Source organism: Ambystoma mexicanum, chromosome 1p, assembly GCF_040938575.1.
Source record: "Ambystoma mexicanum isolate Mex_15411 chromosome 1p, UKY_AmexF1_1, whole genome shotgun sequence".
Taxonomy (NCBI): Eukaryota; Metazoa; Chordata; class Amphibia; order Caudata; family Ambystomatidae; genus Ambystoma; species Ambystoma mexicanum.
Genome location: NC_090921.1, coordinates 92,748,706 through 92,775,683, shown reverse-complemented (window position 1 = coordinate 92,775,683; position 26,978 = coordinate 92,748,706). Strand labels below are relative to the sequence as shown.

The 26,978-nt window shown below is 46.8% G+C and overlaps 1 protein-coding gene across 8 annotated transcripts in view; it reads left to right on the top strand.

Moving 5' to 3' along the window:
• The window catches only part of MINK1 (misshapen like kinase 1), a 2,066,166-nt gene that overhangs the window by 1,857,118 nt on the left and 182,070 nt on the right, over positions 1–26,978 (top strand). For all 8 annotated transcript variants that reach the window (XM_069644001.1, XM_069644014.1, XM_069644008.1 and 5 more), the window contains one exon: positions 2,118–2,229. In XM_069644001.1, coding sequence (XP_069500102.1) covers positions 2,118–2,229 — 112 coding nt within the window. The remainder of the gene's footprint in view (positions 1–2,117; positions 2,230–26,978) is intronic.

Sequence of the window (26,978 nt, the reverse complement as noted above, 5' to 3'; positions counted from 1 at the left end):
GACATGAACAGCTGGAGTTACCAGTTAACATGAAATGTTTTATATTATTATACAAACGTGCAAGCAGTCATCTTAAAATGGGGCACACCTTTAACTCGAGGCATATTATGTTGGTTTATGTGGCTTACCTATGCCTGATGGTAGCTATTTCGTTGGATTTTGTTCTAAGCATTCTCAAGTTCCTTGTTGTTTTCCCTTATTCAGAGAGGAAGTGCATTTGGATAGGAGCAATCTAGCTGTTCAATGCTAGAAAAACAAAAGTTGCAAAATGTTTGCACATATAGGGAAGACTTGCTTGCATAAATATGGAAGTCTTGCGATGAGCCTTCTGTTTGTTTTGGCTTCCCGGTATCATTTTTACTGTGGTGTTAATAAGAGACATATGGTATTTTACCTATGGAAAGACCAGGATGACAAAATGTATGTAAGAAACACATGTAATCTGCTGAAATACCCTCTATGAGATTGTATATTGTTGCCTGAACAGAGGTTTCCTTCACACAACCCATTGCAAAATGTGTTGTAACTTTTAATAACGATGCATCTTGACTGTTGACCCTAAAACTACCAATTTCACTCTGGCCAATGTCCCCAAAACAATTCCGACCCGCACACACTAATCAATCAATTCTAGGGTGGTGTTTTAAGAGATTAAACATTCTATTATCCGACCACAACCTCTTCACACTGTGTTAAATCATCCTCAGGTACCGACTTTAGCCGTCCTGGCATTGTGATTGTAAAAAACATTCCCACACTCAAAATCAACTTTTCTCTACCCAGAATTCTCTTCATGCCAAATCCAAAACGATCTTAAGGCTTTAGCCAGAAGGTATCGCAAACAGCTAATCCACCGTTCTCTGTTTTTCTGTATCACAAACCTTGAACCAGCTTCCTACATATCTCTGTTCTCCTCAGACAACCTAAAAGAAAAATTATTTCAGATACCAACCACTCCACAGCTCCTGCCGAGTATTCATAACCAAATCACTATCCTAATATTTCTACTCGGAGGTCCTATGTCATTTTATGCTTACCTTACTCTCAATCTTACACCCAAATTATGTCTGCATCCAAACTTCAAGATTTCCAGTGCACACTCCCCTCAGAGGAAGTCTCATCCAATATAACTGCTGTCTAGAGGCTATCGTCTTAGTGCAATTAATGTGTTTATGCCTTACTTTCCCAATATATGACAAGCCTCAGACTGTTGCTTGTGCAAACCTTTCAAAAAGCACTCTCCTCCAGACCCACCCTAACACAAAAGATAGCTTCATGATCGACATCAATATATCCTACTGTTTGTTGTGAACATTGTGTCCCTATGGATCAGTGTGAACACAAAGTATCTTGCACTGTTTTGAAGTGACCAGTGTTCCTCTATGTGAACACCTTTCCCAGTGCCCCTTTCTAAATCTGCACACCACTGACTGTAGTCATGACTGAATTGGAGTTGTTCCCCAAAAGCAGTTTAACCAAGATCAGTGTAGCATACACACTGCAGTTTATTCCAGTTCTCACCTGTGGCGCCACTCCCATCAACTCCACTCTGTATCACGGCCTGTCACCAAACATGCTGACTGGCACAGATTGATTCCGTCATCCGCTCTTCTCTCTGGGAAATCTTCATACCTATGCCAGCACTCAAAATCCTATTGCATTCCTTACCAAAACATTGATTTCCATTGTGCGCCACATTACATGTCTGACATTTTCATCGCACTTATTAAGCATTGCTCATGCCTTCTGCAAACCAATCTGGAAATGATTGTTATCCTAATATAAACACAAACCTGTGGGCCATTATAGCTGTGTATTGCTTGGTATTTTGTGTGTAACTGCTAGTTGGTAAACCCCACTAACCATTCCTGAGAAAAGTCAATCCATCACAGATCAGATGCGGTTAAAACAGGTCTTCCTGACAGACCCTTCCTATCGCATAGTTTGGGCAACACTTGCTTGTAACAAAGCAATACAAATGAGACACTTTCTATCGGCTGTTATGAAATATAGTTTGGAAAATGTAGATGGGGAATTGGAGCTGGAATTTGCCATCACTGAGAACTGAGTAAAGGTAGAGGAGTTGAGTAGGTTTCTCATTGTTTGTTTTCTTGCAGTACCAGTCCAGGGGTCTTGTGAAGGCCCCTGGGAAAAGCTCCTTTACAATGTTCGTGGATTTAGGAATCTACCAAACATCGGGAGGAACCGGAGACACCATTCCAATTCCAGGTAACAAAATGGTTCCCACTCCAAACACCATGAGCACAAGTTTTTCTCCCTGTTCCCAACCCTTGCATTTCACAGGTGGATTCTCTATTTGAAATACCCATGCCAGTAAAGTGCAGAAACCTTTTTGAAAGCTGAATTTCTTTACCTATGTACAGTTTCGTAGTTTGACAATATTATGTTTTTTTACCTGATTAACTGTGATCTTGAGGAATTAATTCTTTCATAACCTGTACCAAATAAAACATGTCAAAGTGTCATCTGGCGGTTTTGCACCAGCTTGCATCCAATAACCTTCTCGCAGTTAAGAAGGCTGATAAGATAGAGGCTGTAGTATTTAATAACAAAGATTACGGTAATGAGATCTGAGGACAGTTGACAGATGAGTCTGTCATCACAAATGGGCCTGGAATCCAACTCAAGAATTTCATAATGAACTACAAGGACTCCTTACAAAAGGAGAATTAATAGGCTATCTGTACACTTTGCCACAAAGAAATAAGGCGCATAGACCACCAAGAGTATTGTTGAGGACAACGATCACTTGCGACTCTGGTGGATTGGTGAACACTTTATTAGTAGACCCAACAGCAACACAAGACACAGCGTCCTGAGTGTCCCCTTCTCTCTGAGCCCCCAGTTTTTACACCCACCTGGGCTCATATTAAGGCTGCACACTCAATTCATTCTGCTAGCAGTGAACAAATGCTCATAACAGCCTTTGACACCAGCTACGCTCTTTCATGTAAGCCATGTTATCAGTGAGGCCACCCCGTTGTAACTCAGTCGAGGTGAATACACTCCTTAAAGATTCTCGTATGCTTTGAGACAAGCGTCTTAGCTATTTGTCTTCTTCCACTCCCCTATGCCGCTTACCTCAAGAAACCGAGAATTTAATTCCTGCTTGCCTCTGCCAAAAGGGAAACGTGTCAGAAGCGAGAGATTACAATTATAGTTATGATTATAATTGTTTTTTCATAGCGCGCTTAATACTGAAGATGAGAAAGCAAGCATTCCAAAGCCAGGCGAGAAGCTTTCATTGCCAAGACACGCACAGTACATCCTATAGTATCTACCTCTCATATGCAAGAAACGTTTTTAAACATGGCAGGTTACAGGGACTTGTCACTATAATACTGCAGTGCCAAGCGTGGGGAGTAACATAACATTTTCATTTCCTACTTTTCCTCCATAGTAGGTCACATAATATCATGGATTCGACGTCTCACAGAGAACGTGGCTCTGTTTGTGGACCAATGTCTCCAGCCCTTTGTATGAGATTTGCCTTCATAAGTTCAAGACACTAACGACACTATTACAGTTAGACATATACACCATGGGAGAAAACATGTTTTAGTGACTATGGAGTTTACATACTTCCAATTGACATGAGCTGGCTCTTTCTGCTGTTGTTCAAAACGTCCTCCAGCTCCTTTAACCAGAGTAATATACTGCTTGAGATGATAGACTTCATCTTGAAATGCAGCTACTTTCTTTTTGATGAGGGTGATTAACTTCAGCTACAGGATAGCACCATGGGAAACGTATCTGCTCCCTCTTATGCCAACCTATTTGTGTTGGTTGAAGGTGTTCCATACCTTGTTTGAGAACTTAACACCTTGAGTGCAAGGCATAGTTAAGGTTTAAATGAATTCCCTTTGGTGTTTCAGAAAATGATTTGTTTTAATAGCTTTTGAACGCTTGCATGGAAAAATTTGAAAATATTCCAGAGTAATATCTCAGGGCATCCGCATGTGCCTGCAAAATTGTGCATTAATGGCTTCATATTTTATAAATAATTTTGAAAATCAACTTGGATAATTTTGAGATATTAACGATTTAAAATGTATCTATATATGATGCATGTGCAATGACGGCAACAATTTTGACCAAAGAATGAATGAAAGTACAAAATACATGCCAACCATAAGCAATGCAACCAAGCCAACCACCGCAACCATAGTCACACAAGATACACTAAAGTGAGGAAATACACAATTCAAGCAACGATGTGCAGCCCACAGCATCATGACCACACATAACCTACTCACTCACCCCCACTGCATAAACATTACAGCCATGCTGTATACAGAAATAAACGTAAAGCAGTCCCTTACTGCAGTACATAATGTAGGCCTTCAGCAATATTGGCTACAAATAAACTATTCCCCCACATTACTTAAACATACTTCATCCACCCTAAAAATACTGTTGCTTTGACTTTTTATGTTACAGTGAAGAATATGATGTAGTCCATGTTCAATAAAAAATGTATGTATATATGTAACATTTTTTCCCCACATTTAAAGATAAAATTAAAATATATATTACTATTAACATATTCCACACACAAACGTAAATACATGTATACATACAACCATTTTAAGTTGTGGCTATTAGGTGGCGCTAAAAGCGTTGCCTATTAAGCCAAAACTATTGTCATTAAAATAAGAGCTTTAACATGAGAGCTTGAAATAGGGGCTATGGGTGCAGGTTTGTTGCAATGCTTTTCAAATCAGATTGGCATATGAGGATGGATATGCATTGTTTGGGTTATGTATCGCACCCATTTACGCCCATCTCTAGGTTAAATCCATAGGATTTTCCTCCCATGTCCACCCATCTGTGGGCAAAACACACTTCGTTTTGCACTCTTAGGCTGATTTTCTACTATGTAGGGAAGTTGTCAGCCATGTTTACTTCCAACATGGTGGCCACCATGTGTTAATGTTGTTGAAAAGGTATTTGACTAGAGTGATGCTTTCAAAATATTTACTACAGATAAAAATCTATTTTACACATTCTAATGTATTTTGTATTTAAAATAAAGAAGTTAATAATTAATGTTTTGTTTGATAAATGTCCACTACTTACTTGTCGGTGTCTAGTGTTTTCTGCTGTTAGTACCTGATTGGATATGCTGTATGTTAGTAGGCTGCAATTGGTTCTGCAGTATGTGATTTTTTTAGTCATGGAGCCATTTTTCCCCCTGCATTGACAGTCTGGTTAAGAACTTGTGTTCGGTGTTCTTGTTACTAGTGTAAGCGTTGTAATCCCCAGCAATCCCTGTAGTGTGGAGCTTGCGTTTTAAATAATTAAACTATTTAAAACAAAGCGCAAGCTCCTGCCCAGCAGCGTGCAGCGCCACTGTGTCTGCCTGGACTAGAGTGTTCGAGGCTCGAGCTCGTCCCCCAATGTCTGTGCAGACAAGTCTTAGTGACAGGTAAGTGGGGGCAGTTAGGAATACCACTCGTTTAGTCATATTTTGAATAACCGCTACAAAGTGACTCGTAAAGGGCTTCCATCAAAGCACTGACGTTCATATGTCTTTTATTCAGCGATTGCTGATTGAGTCCGCTTTCTATCGATCAGCAAATCCAATTGCTCACAAAGCAAAGAGGAAAGAAAATCTCCAGATATCGTGTTACTCTTTCGGAGTGACAAGTGTGTTCGCCTGCTAGACAAGAAAGCAGACTGTTCCTGTCAAGAGACATTCCAGCATCAAAGAGTTTGTGTACACGTCATTGACCTACTGTCTCCGGCCCTCTCGTGCTTTAATTGAAATATCCCCACGCTGCATCATTAAAATGCACCGTTCGTGACAATCCGCATGTCAAGAGTCTGCTTTGTCAGATCGATTTTTTAGACAAGGAAAGAGACTTGGAAATAAAACTACCAATTTAATACCGTACACCCACCCACCCAGTCCCCACTCTCTACCCCCACCCACCCAACAGATCCCCACTCTCTAGCCCCACCAGAACCCCACTCTCTACCCCCACCGGATCCCCACTCTCTACCACCACCCGATGCCCACTGTCTACCCCACCAGCTCTAAAATCTCTCCACTGGCTCCCAGTGGCAGCAAAAATCAAATTCGAGGGGATTGGGTCCTCCGACGTATTCCATATCTATGACAGGTAATGTCCACAGCTGTGCTACTTTGGAAAATCTTCGGCGTCTGCGTCCTGCGTTGATGCGCCGTCCCCGAGGACCTCCTCCGACGGCCGACGTCAGCCGATGTGATAAGTAGAACGCACGATGCCCATAGCCTCAGTTCCATTTTTTCTGCGAACGTGTTCGCTTCATGAATCTCGTTACGCATCGACTCTTTGGAGTTTGCTGTTTTCTTTTCGGTTCGTTGAACCTGTTCGGTTTTTTGTGAAGACCTGTTCGTTGCGATGTCTACTTCGTCTTCAACCCTGCGTTCGGGCTTCAAGAAATGCAGGGACTGTGGGTCCAAGATGTCGGTCACGGACTTGCACAACGCCTGCCTCTGGTGCCTCGGGGAGGCCCACAATACGGACTGTGTCGACTGCCAGTCGCTCACGGCCAAGGCCTTGCGGGAACGCAAGAAGAAGCTGTCGGTAGGTCGGGTGTCTAAGCCCCGGAAGTTGAGGTCTGCGGGGCTTTCGACGGATGACTCGAGAAGCGACTCTCCGTGTCATCGTCGGAAGTCCAGTGGGTCTCCTTCAAGGAGTCGGTCTCGCCACTCCTCTGCCTCTTCGAGGCATTCCCAGAAGCGCCGGCATCGGTCGCCTTCCGAGGACTCCGCCCGTCGGCGGGTCGCTTATCCCACCATGCAAGCGACACCGGAGGAATGGGCTTCCTTCAGGAAGCAGATCCTAGCGATTCTTGAATCGCAGGGCACCGGTTCGTCCGCGCCTCCGAGTGGGGTCGGCACCAGTCGAGAGACACTGCTCGTACGCCTTCGGGCTCGGGTGGTTGGCACGGCTCGCGGGAGTGGTCCCGCTCGGACAAGGGTAGCCGTTCTCGCCATGCCCGTTCCAGGTCCCGGTCCTCGACGCGCTCGAGACCGCGTGATCCTGTGCCGTCTTCGAAGAAGATGTCGACGCCTGTGGTGCCGAGTTCGTTGACGATTTCTCTCGAGGCTCCGCCTCCGAGGTGGTCGTCAACGCTGTCGGCGCCTAGGTCATCGAGAGACACGCTCGGTTCTCCGGCTTTGAGGCCTGTGTCGACGCCGTCGATGCTGGCGGCGCTGAGCTGACATCGACGCCGATTCGCTCAACGTCGACGCCGTTTCTGTCGACACCGGCGCCGACTCGTTCGGCGCCCTCGACGCCTTTCGAGGCGGTGGTGTCGGAGGGGCCCCGTGGCACGGGGTTAGCCCCTAGAAAGGCTCTGGCTAAGGTCAGGCACAGCTTTGGTCCCCAGATGTCTTCCTCTCACCGCCTGGAGTACATTTCAGAGGGTGATGAAGGCTCTGATGGAGGCTTGGTTCCGGTTACGGTACCAGATGAGCTTATCTCGGGCCATAGCCAGTTTGATGACCTCAGGCAGTCACTGCATGATGCCAGTGGACTGGACACCTCTCCAGAGGATGGAGTTTTGTCGGCCGTAGCCTGGCACTCATGCCGATTCTTCATATCGGCGCCTTATGTCTTGTGTCACCGAGTACTTGGGTTGGTCGGCTCCCCCAGGGGAGTTTGTTCAGGATGATCTCACGGACATCCTTGATCTTGGTCCCCGCACTGACCCGGTATTGCCGTTTCATATGGCTCTGCAGGAAAGGGTGGCGGCAGCTTGGACTGCTCCGGAGAGTCTCCTGGCAGTGGGCAAGTCTTTGTCGCGAAAATACCGTCCAACCAGTGGCGACCCCTCCTACTTGTCCAGACACCCCACTCCGGAGAGTTTGGTGGTGCAGGCGGCTACGGCCCCGCCAAAGCAGGCGTTGTATCCTACCATCCCTCCGGATAGGGACGACAAACGTTTTGATGGCTGGGCGAAGAAAGTGTTTTCTTCAGGGGGTATGGCGCTTCAGGCGGCCAACTCCATATGTGCCTTGTCTCGTTTCACACACACTCTGTGGAACTGTGTTGCATTAGCGGATGAAAGTATTCCCGAAGGGGACGAATGGGATGGTTTCCTTGCTATGGTTCAGGATGGCAAGGATGCCATGTGTTAGGCCGTTCAGTCGGATTTGGACATGGCAGTTTGTGTCAGCCGGTCCATGGCGGCGAGCACCGTAATACGCAGGTTTGCGTGGTTGTGGAAGTCTGGGTTCGCTCCTGATGTGCAGTCCCGGCTCCTCAACATGCCCTTTGACGGTGAACATCTTTTTGGCAGCAAGGCTGACGAGAGCTTTGAGAGGTTGCAGACCTCCAAAGCTGCAGCAAAGTCGTTGGGCGCTGCAGTTCGACAACCTACGCCTTTTCGTCCTGCAATAGACAGCAATGGAGGGGAGGTTCCTTTCGCTATTACTCGTCCTTCAGTAAAGCGTGAGGAGCTAGCAGTCAAAGAGGCCACCGTAAGAGTGCCAGAGGTGGAAACAAGGGTACTCGAGGTGCCAAGGCCGCTCGGGCAGTTGCCTCTTTGCCCTCAGGCAACGTCGCAGCCGCTACCACTGAGTCATGAGGCCAGGTCCCATGGTTCGCCGGTTGGAGGAAGGCTGGCGCAGCATCTTGTAGAGTGGCGAGGCATTACTTCAGATGTGTGGGTTCTGGATATCATAACCCACAGCTACTGTCTTCCTTTTCGGCAGAGGCCTCACGACAATCCACCTGGGAACCTCTCTTTGAAGAGTCTGGATCCGCTCCTTGCGCAGGAAATTCAAGCCCTGCTGGAGAAAGGCGCCATAGAACTGTTGCCTGTGGCAGAGAGGAACAAGGGATGGTATTCCCCTTATTTTTTGATTTCAAAGAAAGACGGGGGATTGAGACCCATCATGGACTTGCGCGGTTTGAACAAACTCCTCAGGAAGGACAAGTTCAAGATGGTGACTCTTTCTCAAGTCCTCCAGGCCCTTCAACTTCAGGACTGGTTGGTGTCTCTCGACCTCAAGGACGCTTACTTCCATGTGCCGATCCATCCCAAGCACAAGAAGTACCTGAGGTTCGTGGTTGGCGACTCGCACTTTCAGTTTCGGGTCCTGCCGTTCGGATTGACCTCTGCCCCGAGGGTTTTCACCAAGCTCATGGTGGTGGTGGCAGCCCATCTCAGGAAAGGGGGATTCACGTCTACCCCTACCTGGACGATTGGTTAATCAGGGGGAGCTCTCCCGAGCATCTGTCCGTCACCTGCCACTCCCTTCACAAGCTGGGCTTCTCCCTCAATTTAAAGAAGTCCCATTTGACACCAACGCAGCGGCTCCAGTACATCGGAGCAGTGCTCGACACATCCCTGGGGCAGTGTTTTCCTCCCCAGGTGAGGGCTCTTCACATTCAGCAGATGGTGCACAAGTTTCAACTTGCCCAGAGTCTCCCAGCGTCCGAGTTCTTGAGACTGCTCGGCCTCATGGCATCCTGCATTCTTCTGGTGCCAGAGGCTCGTCTGCGGATGAGATCTTTGCAGTGGGCACTCAAGCTCCAGTGGTCTCAGTCCTCCGGCAGGCTGTCGGACCCTGTTGAGGTGCCACCCTCGGTCGCCCAGGACCTTCTGTGGTGGGCCGTCGAAGGCAATCTGATGAAGTGGGCCCCATTTTGGCTGCCCTGGCCGGAATGTATAGTATGAACAACCCCTCTGTCCTCAAGAAACACCCTGACAACACCAGAAATACTGTCAGCGTGATTATTAAGGCCACAGGTGGAAGTCCCCAAACCAGGACGCGGGACAGCCGGAAGAACCCCTTGAGCGCTGTAAGGCAAGGTACAGTGGTTATGTAAGTAGGAAAGCAAGACACAATTTTCTCGTATGTAAATATCAAAACACTGGAATACCTGTGAGGACTTGAAAGAGGCGTGAACCTTCAGCCTGTGGCTGGACAAGGCTGTAAGGTATAGCAGGTAACCACCTATTGTAGGACCGAGGTCCTAGTGAAAACATGTGATCCGTAGAGAAATCCAGGCAGTCCGAGGTCAGAAAACGGATGTTTAATGTTCCGGAGCCAATGAGGGTTAAGCAAGGACAATCCGTGTAACAAGCGTAGGTCGGCAACAGGCAATCCAAAGTTCCAGAGTCAGTGAAGGGTTAAGCAAGAACAATCCGTGGAGAAAGCGTAAGTTGGCAATAGGCAATCCAAAGTTCCAGAGTCAGAGAAGGGCTAAGCCGAGACAATCCGTGGAGCAAGCGTAGGTCGGCAATAGAACAGGTCCGTAGAGCGAAGAGAGAGCGTCAAATGATCCTAGATGAAACAGCTGTGAAGCAACGCCTTCGGTTTCCGAACTCTTTTTATCCCCGGAAGGGACGCACGTGACGGTATCACGTGGAAGTGAACCGAAAGCGTTGTAGCGTTGCTAGGCAACTAAGAGTCACATGATCCGTGACGTGCCGGGCAGCACTGGTCTCCGCGAAGGATGCGAGTTCCTGGATTGAAGGAGTCTCCACTTGGTTTGCCACCGCCGTGAAGGGCGATAAACGCCAGTTCCGCCAAACATGCCACGCCGTGCCCTGTTGTGTGAAACGTGAGTGGGTAATGCTGTGCATGAATCTAAGCGTGTGTGCTGGGGGGCGCTGGTAGAAGCGGAGGGGCGTGTCTTTGGCTTAGTGGTAGAAGCGGAGGGGCGTGTCTTTGGCTTAGTGGTAGAAGCGGAGGGGCGTGTCTTTGGCTTAGTAGGAAGCGGTGTGACACGGAGGTGACGATCATGACAGACTCATCCCTCACGGGATGGGGAGCTCATGCCTACGAGTTGACAGTCGGCAGTCGTTGGTCTCCGTCGGAGTCCAGACTCAATATCAATCTGTTGGAGCTGAGGGCCGTCAGGCTTGCCCTGAAGGCTTTTCTGCCGACTATGCGAGGGAAGAGTGTCCTGATTCTAACGGACAACACGGTGGCCATGCACTACCTCAACAAAAAGGGGGGGGCAGGGTCACTTCCTCTGTGCAGGGAGGCGATGCAGCTCGAGTTCTGGGCCATCCAGCAGGAAGTTTCGATCTCAGCCGTTCATCTGGCCGGAGACAACGAGACGGCGGACGCTCTGAGCAGGCAGAGCACGATCTCTCACGAGTGGGAGCTGGCTCAGGAGATTCTCCTGGAGATCTTCGCCCTTTGGGGGACCCCTCAAGTGGATCTCTTCACCTCCAGTGTCAACCGGAAGTGCGAAAGGTTCTGCTTGTGGGAATTTCCTCCAAAAGGAGCCTTAGGAGACGCGTTCGTGGTGGAGTGGTCATTTCCACTGCTGTACGCGTTTCCTCCTGTCCCCGTCATCCCGAAAGTACTGCGGAGGTTACGGAGGTTCGGTTCCCGGATGATCCTCATTGCTCCGGCTTGGGCCCGGAGGACGTGGTACCCGGACCTTCTCGACTTGTCCATCTGCCCTCGACGTCGTCTTCCCTACCGAGACGATCTGCTCTCACGGGAGGGGGGTCAGGTTCTCCATCCAGAGGTCAGATCCCTCAACCTTCAAGCTTCTGAAAGGTTGAGGTATAAGGATTGGGACCTCCCTGAAGACGTGATGGAGGTGTTGCTCTCGGCCAGGCGGCCGGCAACAAAGTCTCTGTACCGTTGTCGTTGGAGAATGTTCTGCGACTGGTGCAGAGTTAAGAATGTGGATCCTTTTGAATGTGACATTCTCATGGTTCTGTCTTTTTTGCTTTCCTTGGCCCACAGGGGCTTGCAAGTGGGGACCGTTAAAGGTTACCTGGTGGCGATGTGCATATTTAAGCGCTCGTCTGAAGAATGTTCCTATTTTAAGATTCCTTTAATTTCTTAGTTTTTGAAAGGGCTCACTAATGTGTTCCCTCCGTCACCTTTTCTGGTGCCCGGTTGGGATTTGAACCTTGTTCTTAAGTTTCTTATGGGTGCTCCGTTTGAGCCTTTGCATTCTTGCCCTTTGAGACTGTTAACTCTGAAAACTGTGTGTTTGGTTGCGGTTACTTCCGCTGGCAGAGTGAGTGAGTTACAGGCACTTTCAGTTAAGCCACCCTTCACTGTGTTTCATGAGGACAGGGTTGTCCTTAGAGTTCGTCCTTCTTTTCTTCTGAAGGTGGTTTCGGAATTTCATTTGAACCAGAAGGTTGTTCTTCCGGCGTTCTATCCTCCTCCACATCCTGTTAAGGAAGAGGAGAGGCTCCATAGGCTTGATCCTAGGAGAGCGTTGAGCTTTTATATTTCACGCATGTCCCGGGTCAGAGTGGACGATCAACTTTTCATTGGTTACGCTCGAAAGCGTTTGGGACAAGCTGTGACAAAACAGACTTTGTCTCGTTGGATTGTTTTAGCTATCTCTGAGTGTTACCGCTTGGCGGGTAAGGACCCTCCGGCTTGCTTGTGGGCCCATTCTACCAGGTCAGTGGCTGCGTCTACTGCCCTGCAGAGGGGTGTTCCTATTCGTCACATCTGTGATGCAGCCACCTGGGCTTCAGTACATACTTTTGTACGGCACTACTCCCTCGATTCCATCCAAGGGCAGTATCTGGCCTTTGGCAAGGCAGTCCTTTATTCTGCAATTTGATTGGGCATGCTAAATTTGTGTTCTAAATTCTTTTCCCACCTCCTTGCTTGGTACTGCTTTGGGAGTCTGTCATAGATATGGAATACGTCGGAGGACCCAATCCCCTCGAAGAACAAGTTACTTTCTTACCTGGTAACGTTCTTTAGATGGGATGGTCCGACAACGTATTCCATATCGCTCCCTCCCTACCTTCCCCGCTGCAGAATTTCTTTTGCGATTGCAGCTTGCGTTCTGCAAGGCCTTGTGTGTCTGACTAGCAGAAAACTGGTGGCACACGTTCTGGGGGGAAAAAACTACAACTGAGGCTATGGGCGTGGTGCGTCCTACTTATCACATCGGGTGACGTCCGCCGTCAGAGGAGGTCCTCGGGGACGGCGCATCAACGCAGGACGCAGACGCCGAAGATTTTCCGAAGCAGCACAGCGGTGGACATTACCTGTCATAGATATGGAATACGTCGTCGGACCATCCCATCGAAAGAACGTTACCAGGTAAGAAAGTTACTTGTTCTTCAAGACCCTCTGCATCATCCACAATGCTTTCTGGGGCCTGGGACCCGGCCACTTCCAACTTTCTCTCCTTAAATACCTCCCTGCTAGAGTCCTTCGGTCCTCTAGTTCCAAATCTCTGCAAATCAGATGTTTCTCCAAGCAGAGAGTGGGTGGGGGTAGATCTCCTTCTTCAGCAGGGGTCTCCCTCTGGAATGGCCTTCCAGCCTCTCTGACTTGAGCCAGATCCCCTTAAGTTCCGGAAAGTTCCTCAAGACCTTCCTTTTCTCCTCATCCTTCCCTCTGCCGCTCCCTGCCGTTATGACTCGTTGCCTGGTCCCTTGCGAGTTTCTTTGGGGCCAGGCCCTCTCTGAACAGTCCCCCCAAATCCCCTTAACCAGCACTTGCCCTCGGGCACCCTTCCCTGACTAGCCTACTAGGTCTGGGCCACCCTACTTGCACTAGTTTACCCTTACTCCTGCCTTCTTGGCTCCCTTAGCACTTCCTAGCCCCTGGGACCCCATCCTCCCTGTATTCCCCCTTTCTCTCATCCATCCCTCCTCCCTGACCTTCACCCTCCCCTTGCACTCCCCTTTCTCCACTTGCATGATCCGAATGTCACAAGGCCTAGTATGACCATTATTGTTTTTTCCTTGTTCCCCCACCCCTGCCTTGTGGCACCTGGGAACACCTTGGCTGCGCAGGCGCCATACAAATGTACAATAAATGCAAATCAAATTAAAATACATTACACCCAAATTAGTAACATAGAATGTATGCAATAGTGTATCATTTATGCGTTCAACAAATTTGCACACTTTATACGCTTCACAGCTTCAACAGGTGTGTATGCTGAACAGTTCAATAACATTATTAGCATACAATGCAAAAAATATTTAACCACCATTACACATAATGAAAAGCTTACAGAACGGTTTGCTTCACATCATAAGCGTGTTCATGAATACATTACATGACTTTAAATATATCCTTATTGGGCATTTTTTAAAGTCTGTCCTGTTTTAATGATGATATACCTTTAATAAATACTTATGTATGCTTAATGTAATGTCTGTACCACTTTGTACAATTAATAAGTGCAACAGTTTTAACAGATGCTATACATACTGTTTAGCGCATACATCAGTGTACAATTTACAAAACCTACCCACATTATATATAATGCACAGCTTGTAAAACTTTACGCTGAACCTAATGAGCATAATAATAGCAGCATTATCTTGTAATGCATCACTTATTGATTTAAACATTTAACATATTTTAAATAAACACATAAGTTTACTAATATTACATTGTCATTAACAGACAAATGTTTTACTGTTATACTAAGACAGGATGAAAATTAATTTCAAGCAAATATTGAGGAAAAAACTATGAACAACATAAATCGTATAAAAACACATCTTTTAAAAATAAAAAATTTATAAATCCATTAAAAAATAAGACATGGTCCGGTCACACACAAAATTGCCCTTTATGTAATTTGAGCAGGAAAACAAAAGTATGACCAAAAACACTGTAAAAGAAATAAAAACAGGAGGCAAAACACCACAAACATTCCTCCAAAGAGGAACACAAAAATAAATAAAAAAACAAAAAAAAACACAGCACTAGAGAACAGGAAGTTGAAAAAAACATTTCTTCACACAACACTGATGACATTACAACTGTACCAACTATAAGTTAATATAGAAACAATGTTTATTGCACCAGTTGAAGTCTTCCCTTTAGTATCCACAAGTTCTTAAAAAAGATTCAAAATAAACAACTGAACATTCTAATATACTTAATAATGCTCCAAATGTTACTACTGAGGCTACATGTACCACACTGCATCAATTTAATTTGCCATGCCAAAAAACTAGATCTGAGAAATTAAAATATATTTTTTGAAAACACTGTCAAAAATTGAATTTTTTTCAACAGTATATAAACTTCTATTGAAATTAAAAAACAACCTGCATTGCCTATTACTAGTTCTAGCACTGTTTCAATACTCAAAAGTGAGGTTACAAAAAAAGAACCTAAAACTGAAGATGGTATTATTCCAATCGTCCAAAGTGCAGTAATTCCCCGAAAAAAGACAAATACATTCCTTACAACTAGCACCATTTCAAAAGTACAAACTTCTATTATAGAGGCTCCAAAATAAGCATTCTTACCTACTTCTACTAGTACCAATGGTGCAGAGTACTTTTATTGAGCCAAAAAAAGAAATACATTGTAGCACTTCACCTGTGTGTGTGGCCCACAAAACGAGAAATTATAATTTACGTATTATTGGTGGTACTTTAACTTGTACATCAGAACGTTCAACATCTAAAGATATCACAATAAAAATTGAAGTATCATTAATTAAGACCAACTTTTAAAAGTAAATATTTATTGAAACTTTGCTTTTTATAATATACCATGCATATTTAAATACATATTTGCAGTTTAAAGTTTGTACTCTATTGCCTATTCATACATGTTGGGCATTGCTTTGTAATAAGTTAATGTATTACAATAAAATATTTGTATATTTCCAAAATCAAATATTATTTTTAAATAAATATAAATTCAAACTGTAAATACACATATGTATGCATGTTGCATAACCTACAATAAAACATAATGAAATTGATGTTCAACTATAAATATATAGGTTTAAGTTACTTTTGTCATGGTTATTACTTGGATTGTTATGGCATTACTTGTTGATTTAGTTCTTATGTTTGCAATGTTTTTTTTGTTAAAATATAAATAAAGTGTATAAAAACAATATTAACATATATTAATATTTATATTAAAATTCAATAGCATAGAACATTAAAATACACTCAAGTATATAGTGTACATTCCTGCATTTTCTGCATATAAAACATACAATTTTAGTAAACAAAAAATATGTCCCAAACAAAATCATATTTTAAAACTGTAAATCTAACATATGTTCCTCTGTAATATAATTGCTTTTGATACATAACTAAAATAATTTTCATTTATACATTTAAAATGTTATACATAATGCATCTATAACTTCAAACATTAATAAAACATTAGAACAAACATAATACAATACAACAAACACAAATCCACTTCATACCAATTAAAAATTCCATTAATGTTATGTTACTTTGCATTTATATAGCGCCTTATGTATCATTGGTATGATCTCAAGGCGCTGGTAGGTTGAACGCCCTCGGGAACCGTAGTTCAAGTCAATAGAGAGAGAGAGTCATACGGTGCGTGGGTGCACCGGAAATGTGTGCAGCTGGTGATAGCATGATAGCTGCTTCTTAGCAGTAGGTGTGGTGGTTGGAAGGTCAGGAATATGTGTTCATTCTGGTGGGTTGATATCCAGACTGGTTTCTGGCTGCGTTAGCCCTGGGGAGACGATAAGGCTAGCAGTGTGTGCTGAGCTAGCTGTGTTTAATTAAGATGATGTGGAGTATGTGGCGGGTGTTAGTATGAGAACAGCTATACCAAATGTGTCGTAGTATTGCTGTGCTCTAATTGAATGGTGGTGTATAGGAGAGAGTAAGCATGGTAGTGTGATATGGTGGTGTTCAGTAAGGCGCTTGAGATCGAGCGCTCATCTGTACCATCTATTCTATCCGTTTTATTCAGTCTGTCCGTTCACTCAATTTCATCTGTTCATATATTTCGTCTGGTTCATCATTTAGTTTACTAGTCTTTCCATCCATTCCATCATTCGATCCTTTATCTACATAAACTACTCCATCCAATCTGTTGATCCACTTCATCCTTCCCATCCGTTTAGTGTGTTCCATCTTTTCTATCCTTTTTATTTGTTTGAACACTTCTGTGTGTTTACTTGCTTCATAAGTTATATCCGCTCCATCCCTTCCATCCACTCCATCCGCTCCATCCACTCCATCCGCTCCATCCGCTCCATCCGTTCCATCCGCTCCATCTGCTCCATCCGTCCCATCTGCTCCATCTGCTACATCCGCTCCATCCGTTCCATCTGCTCCATCCGTTCTAACCACTTCATGCCCGCACCGCTGGCGCATGCATTGGCAACCATCATGGACTACTTGGTACTCATTTATCCTCCTAATACTCCTTGGACAACTCATTTTGACGCCTTGGTCTTTTATTTCCATTTGCTCAACTTTGGTTCTTTCTTATTTTATTCAATTAACTACATTTGCCATAATGCACCTGGCTGCAGTCCTCAATTCCTGGCTATTCTCATTCATCGTTATTGGGACCACAATCCCCAGAAGCCCTAGTGGCCAGTGCTGCTTCCACCTGCTCAGGACCAGAGAGGGAGGAGGCAGATTGTCTTCAGGTGTGCTGCTACAGGTGCTGTCAATTAGCCTGCCTCAGAACAGGGCAGGGCTATATATAAGCAGCTGCCTGCAGGAGCACAGTGTCTTGCATCTTGAGATCTCCCCACTCCGGTTTGCCTTGACCCGCTACATTGTATGCTGTTCCTGTTGCTGCATTATCCTGTTTTGATCCAGTGCCCTTTCCGGGCTCCCTGCCTTGCAGCCGATCTCGCTCCGCTGCCTTCTACCTACAGCCCTTGTCCTCTGGGCTCCCTGCTCTGCAGCCTGCCTCACTCCGGCTGCCTACAGTCCTTGTTCTCTGGGCTCCCAGCCCTGCAGCCTGCCTCACTCCGGCTGCCTACAGTCCTTGTCCTCTGGGCTCCCTGCCCTGCAGCCTGCCTCACTCCGGCTGCCTACAGTCCTTGTCCTCTGGGCTCCCTGCCTACAACCTGCCTCACTCCAGCTGCCTACAGCCCTTGTCCTCTGGGCTCCCTACCTTGCAGCTTGCAACCCTCTGCTGCCTCCAAGCCCTTGTCGTCTGGGCTCCCTACCTTGCAGCCTGCACCTCTTCGCTGCCTACAGCCCTTGTCCTCTGGGCTCCTTCCTTGCAGCCTGCTCCCTCGGCTGCCTACAGCCTGTGTCCTCTGGGCTCCTTCCTTGCAGCCTGTCTCCCTCCGCTGCCTACAGCCCTTGTCCTCTGGGCTCCCTGCCTTGCGGCTTGCTACACTCCTCTGCCTTACAGCCTGTTTTACACTTAGCTACCTACGGCCCTGCTCCTCTGGGCTCCCTACCTTGCGGCCCTATTCTTTTGGGCTCTGTCTGTTGCCTACTACTAATCTCTCTCTATCCTGTTCTTCTGGACTCCCTGCCTTGCAGCCTACTACAGTCCTCCGCAGTCCACTACAGTTTGCCGGCACCTAGTGCCACTCTTGACTGCAGACCTGCTTCCTACTTTGCAGCCCTTCTGTTTTCCTGACTGCTGCTCCCTTGTTCTCTTCCTTGAGTCCTCTGTACTCCACCTTAGGTTATCTACTTCAGTCTAACTGCCTTTCCTTCATTTCCTTCTGCTAGATTGCTCATTGACTTCCTTTTCGCTGGATATACCTGTTCTTGTCTACTCATGTGTCTTATGTAATCCCTTTGTACAGAGCTTGCCTGTTGGTTTCCGGCAGGCAACCTCTGCCCCTTCCCTTGTCCCGTTTTCAGTGTTACAGACACCCACTGCTGTTGTTCCCAGCCATGAGCATACAGCGTGGACCTCTGTTATAGCAATCTGTGCAGAAGGCTGGAGTTTCCTAAGGTTCGCGGAACACTCCCATTTCAGCATACACCCCAAGAGGGAATCCAGTTTGTTTGTACCTTTGTATCTTTTGCCCCTTTTGGCTCACAGCTACAGTTTCCTACTCTTCTTTCTTGTTGAACTTCCTGCTGTGTGTGCTTATCTGCTACCTTACTTCAGCACAGCCACCCAAAACCTACCTGGGTACCCTGTGCCACTCTTGACAGAGTGCCATTCTTGACATCCACTTCATCTGTTCCATCCACTTCATCTGTTCCATCCACTTCATCTGTTCCATCCACTTCATCTGTTCCATCCACTTCATCCGATCCATCCACTTCATCCGATCCATCCACTTCATCCGTTCCATCCGTTCCATCCGCTCCATCCGTTCCATCCGCTCCATCCGTTCCATCCGTTCCATCCACTTCATCCGATCCATCCACTTCATCCGATCCATCCACTTCATCCGATCCATCCACTCTATTCGTTCCATCCGCTCCATCCACTTCATCCGTTCCATCCATTCTAACCACTTCATTCGCTCCATCCACTTCATCCCTTCCATCCACTCCATCCGTCCCATTCACTTCATTCGTTCCATTCACTTCATTCGTTCCATTCGCTTCATTCGTTCCATTCGCTTCGTTTGTTCCATTCGCTTCGTTCGTTCCATCCGCTTCGTCCGATCCATCCGCTTCGTCCGATCCATCCGCTTCGTCCGATCTATCCGCTTCATCCGATCTATCCTCTTCATCCGATCTATCCTCTTCATCCGATCTATCCTCTTCATCCGATCTATCCTCTTCATCCGATCTATCCTCTTCATCCGATCCATCCTCTTCATCCGATCCATCCTCTACATCCGGTCCACCCACTTTATCCGTTCTATCCCTTTTATACGCTTCATCTGTTACATCTACTGCATCCGATTCATCCGCTTCATTCGTTTTATCCACTGCATCATTTCATCCACTTCATTCGTTCTATTCAGTTTATCCGTTTTAGTTTACACTAGCAGTTTTAGTTTTCCATTTTTCTCGACCGGGTCTCGATGCTGGATTGTTTTTTTTGTTTTTTTTTATACAGCAACCACGGGCTACTGTTTATTGTTGCTGTTATACTGTTTGTGTTAAGAGTCGATTTTTTGGGGAAGAGCCACATTTTCAGTAATTTGCAGAAAGACACGAGGTCTTCGGTGAGTCGGATGTGGGGTGGAAGTGATTTCCACAGAGTGTTGGCCAGGGCTGAGAATGATGATCCACCTAACCTGACTGAGTTGGTTTTTGGTATCACTAGGAGGTGGGCAGAGCTTGATCTTGGAGTACGTGGAGGATGGTAGGGTTTTAGTTTGTCCTGAAGATATTGAGGTCCGGTTTTATGCATTGCTCAGTGAGAGATGCATAAGGTTTTGAAGGTCACCCTTCGGACAACCGGAAGCCAGTGCAGAGTTTTGTGAGCTGGGTAGGTGTGATCTCTTGGGCCAAGTGCTAGTATCAGATTGGCTGCAGCATTTTGTGCTCTTTGTAGTTTAGTTAGGTGGTACGCATGGACTCCGAGGTAGAGGGGGTTAGCATAGTCCAGTCTTGACATTACAATTGATTGGACCGCGGACAGTCAGTTGCGAAAGGAGAGGTATGGAAAAATGCACATAAGAATTTTGAGGTGGTAGTGGCAGGACTTAGAGACGTTGTTGACTTGGTGCGAGAGGGTTAGGTCAGAGTCGAGGGTGCATCCAAGGTTTTTTACTGAGGTTGAGGTTATCAGGGAATTGCCCATGGCAGACGGCCAGGGTAGGGGGTGCGGAAGAAGTTTGGTGTTGCCACATACCATGATTTCAGTTTTGGTGGGGTTTAACAGGAGGTGGTTTGTGGCCATCCAATGATTAATGTCAAGGAGGCAGGCAGCGAGGTTGGGTTTGCAGTTGGGTTTTGAATTAAGGAGTTGGGTGTTGTCGGCGTAGTTGTAGCACAGGATATTGTGCTAGCGGATTATTCGTGGGAGGGGGGACATATAGAGGTTGAACAGGAGGGCTGATAGGCACAGTCCTTGTGGAACTCTGGTATTATTTGGTTCCTATTGTTGAGGAAGGATGCTATCCATTTGAGAGAATTTCCACGGATTCCTAGGGAGTGGAGGCGGTCGAGGAGGATTGAGTGGTTGATTGTGTCAAAGGTGGCGGATAGTTCAAGAAGGATTAGTGCAGCGCATCCCACAGAATCTGCAGTGTTTTTAAGGTCATCCCAGATTGAAGTTAGCGTGGTTTCGGTTCTGTGTCAGGGTCTGAAACCTGATTGAGAGGGGTCTAGGAGATTGTTGGGTTCGACAAAGGCATTTAGTTGGGAGTAGGCGGTTCGGTCAATGAGTTTAGCAAGGAACCTGGTTTTTGAGATGGGGCCAGTAGTTTTTGGGGTAGAGAGAGGTTTTTTTTAAAAGAGGCTTGACATGAGCGGTTTTGAACGCGTCGGGAAAAAATCCTTGAGGCGAGTGAGTTGTTTATGATGGTTCTTGCGTGTTCTCCTACGCAGGTAGGTGCAAATATTTCTTTTCCCCATTAAAAAATGCATACAACATATTGTATCATTTAAACTTTTGCTTTATGCTTTATAAAACATATAAAAAAATGTTTACTAATTAAAAAAACTAAAAACTTCTAACACAAATGCCTATAATACATACTGTAATTAAAATATATTGTTTTTACTTAATAAATCATGCAAACACAAGCAAACTTAGTACTAATTAATACAATTAAAAGCAAGCAACATGCAATTATAAAATGCACCATATTAAACACTAACCAACAAAGCATATGCACAATTTAAATAGCAAAGAAGTTATTATAAAAAAGTACAATAACAATTTAACATATTAATAATAAAACATGTACAACATTTGAAAAATAAATGGCCTCTTAAAAATAACAAATGCATAATTAGACCTGTATGTACATATAATAACTCGTAATTCATCCAATGAAAAAAATGAATGGAACAAAAAATGGCAAAACATTTATTTAAATATTAATAACCTGTATATCTACTTTTACATCCTCCATTTCTTTTTTTTAAATTGTCCAATCCCAACGAAATTCATTCTAACCCCAACTGTTAAGTCTTGTCTCAGCTAGAAACGACCCGTAGCCAAATACTGCCCCTATGTAGTTTGTGCCAAATAGCCAAATTTTGCTTCTAGATAACCTGTATCCCTTAGCCATATATTACTCTAAGATAGATGGTCTAAACCAGCAATATATTGCACCACGAGTGCCTGAGGCAAAAACATTGCTTTCAGTAGATTGTGCCCCCAGCCACATTGCCACACAGCAGCTTCTCACATTGAGACTGACTGTGCCAGATAGCAACCATCCACACCTAACTTGACTGTCCCAGACAATCTGATTGGGACAGACTGCTGTTTATTAGAATTGCCCTGATTGTGCCAGCTAGCACTACTCAGTAATTTCAAACGTATATGTTCTGATTACTGCCTGCCTTTCGAGTCTACGCTTATTACTGTTATTGCATTTACCGTTGTACCCCTCTGGTAGGTCCTTTCTCCCTATATCCTAGTGTCACTATTGCTTTCAGTGTTATCGCATTCACTGTCATCGCATTTACTGTTGTGCCCCCGTGTTTGACCCTTTCTTCCTCTATCCAGGTCTCCCAATTGTAGGTATTACTATTGTATTCACCTTTATTGCCTTTAGTGTTGCGCCCCAGTGTTGGTCCCTTCCTCCCTCTATCCAGGTGTCCCAAATCTAGGTGCTGCTATTGCTTTTAATTTTATTGCATTCGCTGTCATTACTTTTACTTCTATTCCCCCATTTTAGGGCCTTTCTCCCTCTATCCAGGGGTCGCAAATCTAGGTTGCGCTATTTCACTCATTGTTATTGCATTCACTGTCATTGCATTTACTGTTATGCCCCTGTGTTAGGCCCTTCTTACCTCTATCCAGGTGTCACAAATCTAGGTGTCGCTATCGCATTCACTGTTATCGCATTTACTGTTATTACTTTTACTGCTATTCCCCCGTGTTATGGCCTTTCTCTCTCTATCCAGGTGTCCCAAATCTAGGTGCTACTATTGCCCTTAGAGTTATCCCATCTACCGTCATTGCATTCACTGTCACTGCATTTACTGTTGTGCCCTCGTGGTAGGCCCACTCCCCCTCAGCCCAAATCTAGCTGCTGCTATTGCATTATCGCTCACCGTATTCCTGCTATCCCAGTCTTAGGTGAATCTAACCTAGATACCTTCCGTCGTAGCCCTCTGTAGGCGCAGCCACTCTCTGACTCCCACATCGCTCACCTACTGCACTACCCTTTCCCTCAACCATGACTGACTTCCCCTTCCAGATAGGGATACTGCAACAACAAAGACCGCCTATCCCCCCCAGAACCCTGGCCCTTCTGCACCACACCCATCCCCCCCGCCAAAGCATAATGCACCCCACTCGGCTTATGTACTCCGTACTAGAGTCTTCATTCAGGAACCCCCCCCTTGCATACCACAATGGATTGCCACCTTCGACCCCTGCTCCCGAACACCCTGACCCCCTTCCGCCCCCCCCAATCACTGTTCCGCCTCTAACTCTAAGATCAGAGGAGCACTCTGGCATGCCAAACACCATCCGCCTCCTAACCTCATCCCACACATTTCAGCCAACACCCCCTTTTGCCCTCCCTCTACCCACAGGCATCTATTGAGAATTGCCCTTTAACCCCACTTGTACACCCCACGCAAGGAGGAGCTCTCTGGTACTCCAAGCAAGAGCAACCCACCACTACCGCAACATCCGTGGGGTCTCGCAGGGACTCCCCCACCAGACCAGTCCCACCAACTTCAGCCCTTCACGCCCTTGCCAAAACCCCTTTGCCCCTGCTGCTAACACTTGTCCACTCGTGTGAAGCTCCACCTCACACCAACATCGTCAACCCTCCACCAGCTCCATCCAGCCCCCCACACTAGTCCCACACCTCCTCTCCACCAACACCACTCCTTCAAAATCCCAGCGTCTCCTTGACAGCGCAGACCCACGAAGACAACCGCACCTCTCACCCAGGGTTGGATTGGCCCCTCGGCCTTTCGGCATGTGGCCAGGCGGTGTGGGGGCCGGTTTCTGGCCATGCCTGGGCCGGTTTGGAAGAAAAGAAATGGAAAAAATATATCTTTTTTTTAATGTTTTTATTTTTTTTCAAAAAGCCTTTCATCCGTCTTAGGTCGATAAGTGAGTACCAACACAGGTTGGGTGATATTATGTGCATATTTGTTCTATAAAAAAGAGCTTAAGCGTATGTGCTATACAATAACATATTATCATTTGGCCTTGGACGTCTGCTTGTATTCCCAGTAATTTAGTGTACTTAGTACAATGCTATTTGATGCCACTTCCTGTTTTGTCAAGGGGTGAAAGGTTGTGTTATATTGCTTTCCGGGATGTCACTTTGGGGTGGGGTCAAATGACATCACTTCTGGTGATGTCATCAGAGGTCAAGGGCCGCGAGGGGTGGGCCACTTTTTTGAGGTGAGGGGTGGGACACTTTTTTTTGGGTGACCGGGCCTATTTCTTGTCCCAGTCCGACCCTGCCCTCACCCCCTGTCTCGCCCCATCTCCACCCCCTTGAACTCGACCTCTCACCCAGTACACCTAAACCCCTACTGCCCTCCAGACTCAAACCACAAGCAACAATTTACATGACGCCACACACCACAGGTGCACCAATCACCACCCTCCCTTCCTCCCCTGATCCCCCACCACATCTCCAGCATACCTACCACCACCCTTCCTACTCTTCCCGCTCCCCATCGACCAAACCCATTCACCCCCCCTCAAAGAGCACTTCCGTCCCAACCCCCACTACCACCCTACAGTCAGCCTCAGCCACTGAGACTGATCCGACCACACCTTCCATCGCAACGACAATCTCCTTACCCCCTGCCTCTCAATCCAAACGAGCCCTCCCAGCCACGAGCGTCAAAAAAACTACCACGCCTCACAAAGTCACCTGTCTACTTTTCAATGTCTGCTCCGTGGCGAGAAACAGACACAGCATCTTCGACCTCCTATCCTCTGACAATCCAGACCTCATTTTCATCACGGACACTTGGTTCTCAGACGATTTTGCACCAGTCACGCACAGGGCTTTCCCCCCTTACTACTCGTTTATCCCCCACAACAGACATTCCAGAGGTGGCAGAGTAACGATCCTCTACAAACCTCATTTCGAATCGATTGTGTCCTCCAACGTATTCCACATCTTTGACATGTAAGGTCCACAGCTGTGCACTTCGGAAACTTTTTCGCCACAGGGCGTCCTGCGTCGATGACGTCGGATTGACGTCCCTCGAAGGCCTCCGTGAATGGCGACTTCACTGGATGTTATAAATAGAACTCACGGTGCCCGTAGCCTCAGTTCTGTTTTTTCTGCGAATGTGTTAACTTTGTGAGACTCGGCGTGCCTTGTGTGTTCATCATTACGATGTCTTTCTCTTTGACCCCTCCGACTCCGCGGTCTGGCTTCAAAACCTGCCAGGATTGCAAGATGAAAATGTCGCTCACCACCCCCCACCTCATTTGTTTGTGGTGCCATGGCGAGTCGCACGACACAGACTACTGCTCGTAATGCCAGTCGCTAACTGCCAGGGCCTTCCCGGAGCAGAAGTGTTAGGGGAAGCTACAGGTAGGTAGGGGTTCTAAGTCTGTTCAGTCCTGAACTTCCAAATCCAAGTCCAAGGGGGTTTCCACCGACGACTCGAGGGGCCACTCTCTGCGGCAGGAGGAGATCCTGGTCCCGGAATGGTTCCCGCCACTCTTCTTCCTCGTCCCGACACTCTAGGAAGCGCAGTCACTGGTCGCCTTTCCCGACCTCCTCGGAGGAAGGTGCCTCGAGGAAGGTTATGTGCCCAACGAAGTCCCCGACTCCAGAGGAATGGGCGGCGTTTAAAGAATCTATGTTAGCGATTTTTCAATCGCAGGGCACGGGTCCGGTCGTGACTTCTGTCGAAGCCGGCCAGGAATGGTCTCGTACCATGGCTCGCATGCCTTCGGGCTCGGGTCCATGTCGTGACTCGCATCGGGAGCCTTCGAGGTCCCGTACGGACAAGGATTCAAAAAGTCGTAAGAGACGTATCTCTAAGTCTCGGTCCTCGTCCCCAGCAAGACCGCAGCTACCTATTGAGGGCTCGATGGCGGCGTTGACTCGGTCAGTGCCGTGTCTGTCTGACTCGGACATCAACGCTTTACCATCGTACCAGCCCATGGCGCCGTCGGTACCCGTGTCGACGCCAAAGCCTTTGGCTCTCACAACGTCGAGGTTGTCGATGCTCTCTGCGTCGAAGCCTTCAGCGCTATCGGCGCTTTTGGGGATTTTTTCTCGAAATTTGCCTTTGGAGTACCCGGATCTCATGGATCCTTCAAGGAAGGCTACTGGGAAGTCTGTGCGGCCAGTTTTGGCCTCCAGGCCCTCTTCTGTCCCTAGGCCTGGGTTTCAACTCCCTCTGGATGACATTTATGAAGAGGAAGAAAGGTCTGAGGTTGAGGACCCTGGTGACCTTGATAAGGCTCCACTTTTTTCTGGAGATCAGTTGGAGTTGCGGCAGACCCTCCATGATGCCAGTGGGTTGGCCACTTCTCTGAAAGTGGAATTAGGTAGGCCTGAGCATGGGGCTGGCTCATGCAGAGTCTTCGTACAGGAGGCTCATTGCGAGGGTCTCCGAGTATCTGGGCTCGTCCAGTCGTCCTGAAGACTTTGTGCAGGATGATCTAACAGACATTTTAGATCAAGGTCCGACCACTGACCCTGTTTTGCCATTTCATCTTACCTCGCAGAAAAGGGGGGCAGCTGCTTGGCAGTCCCCGGAATCTCTTCCGGCTGTTAATAAGTCTTTGATCCGCCCTTCCGTTAGCGAACCCAGCTATTTATCTACTCACCACACTCCCGAGAGTTTGGTGGTTCAGTCGGCTATGGCCACCTCGAGGCAGGCGGCGTACCCTATCATCCCTCCGGATAGGGACGACAAGCGCTTCGACAGTTGGGCACGGAAGGTATTTTCTGCTGGGAGCATGGCCCTGAAATCGGCCAACTCCACGTGTGCCTTGGCAAGGTTTTCACACACACTGTGGAATTGTGTTTCTTTGGCGGCTGAGCATATTCCCGAGGGGGAAGAAAGGGATGGGTTCCTTGCTCTCGTGCAGGACGGCAAGGATGCCATGTGCAAATCCTTTCAGTCAGGTTTGGATACGGCCGACAGAGTTAGCCGGTCCATGGCTGCGAGCACAGTTATACGCAAATTTGCGTGGTTGCAGAAGTCGGGGTTTGCTCCGGATGTGCAGG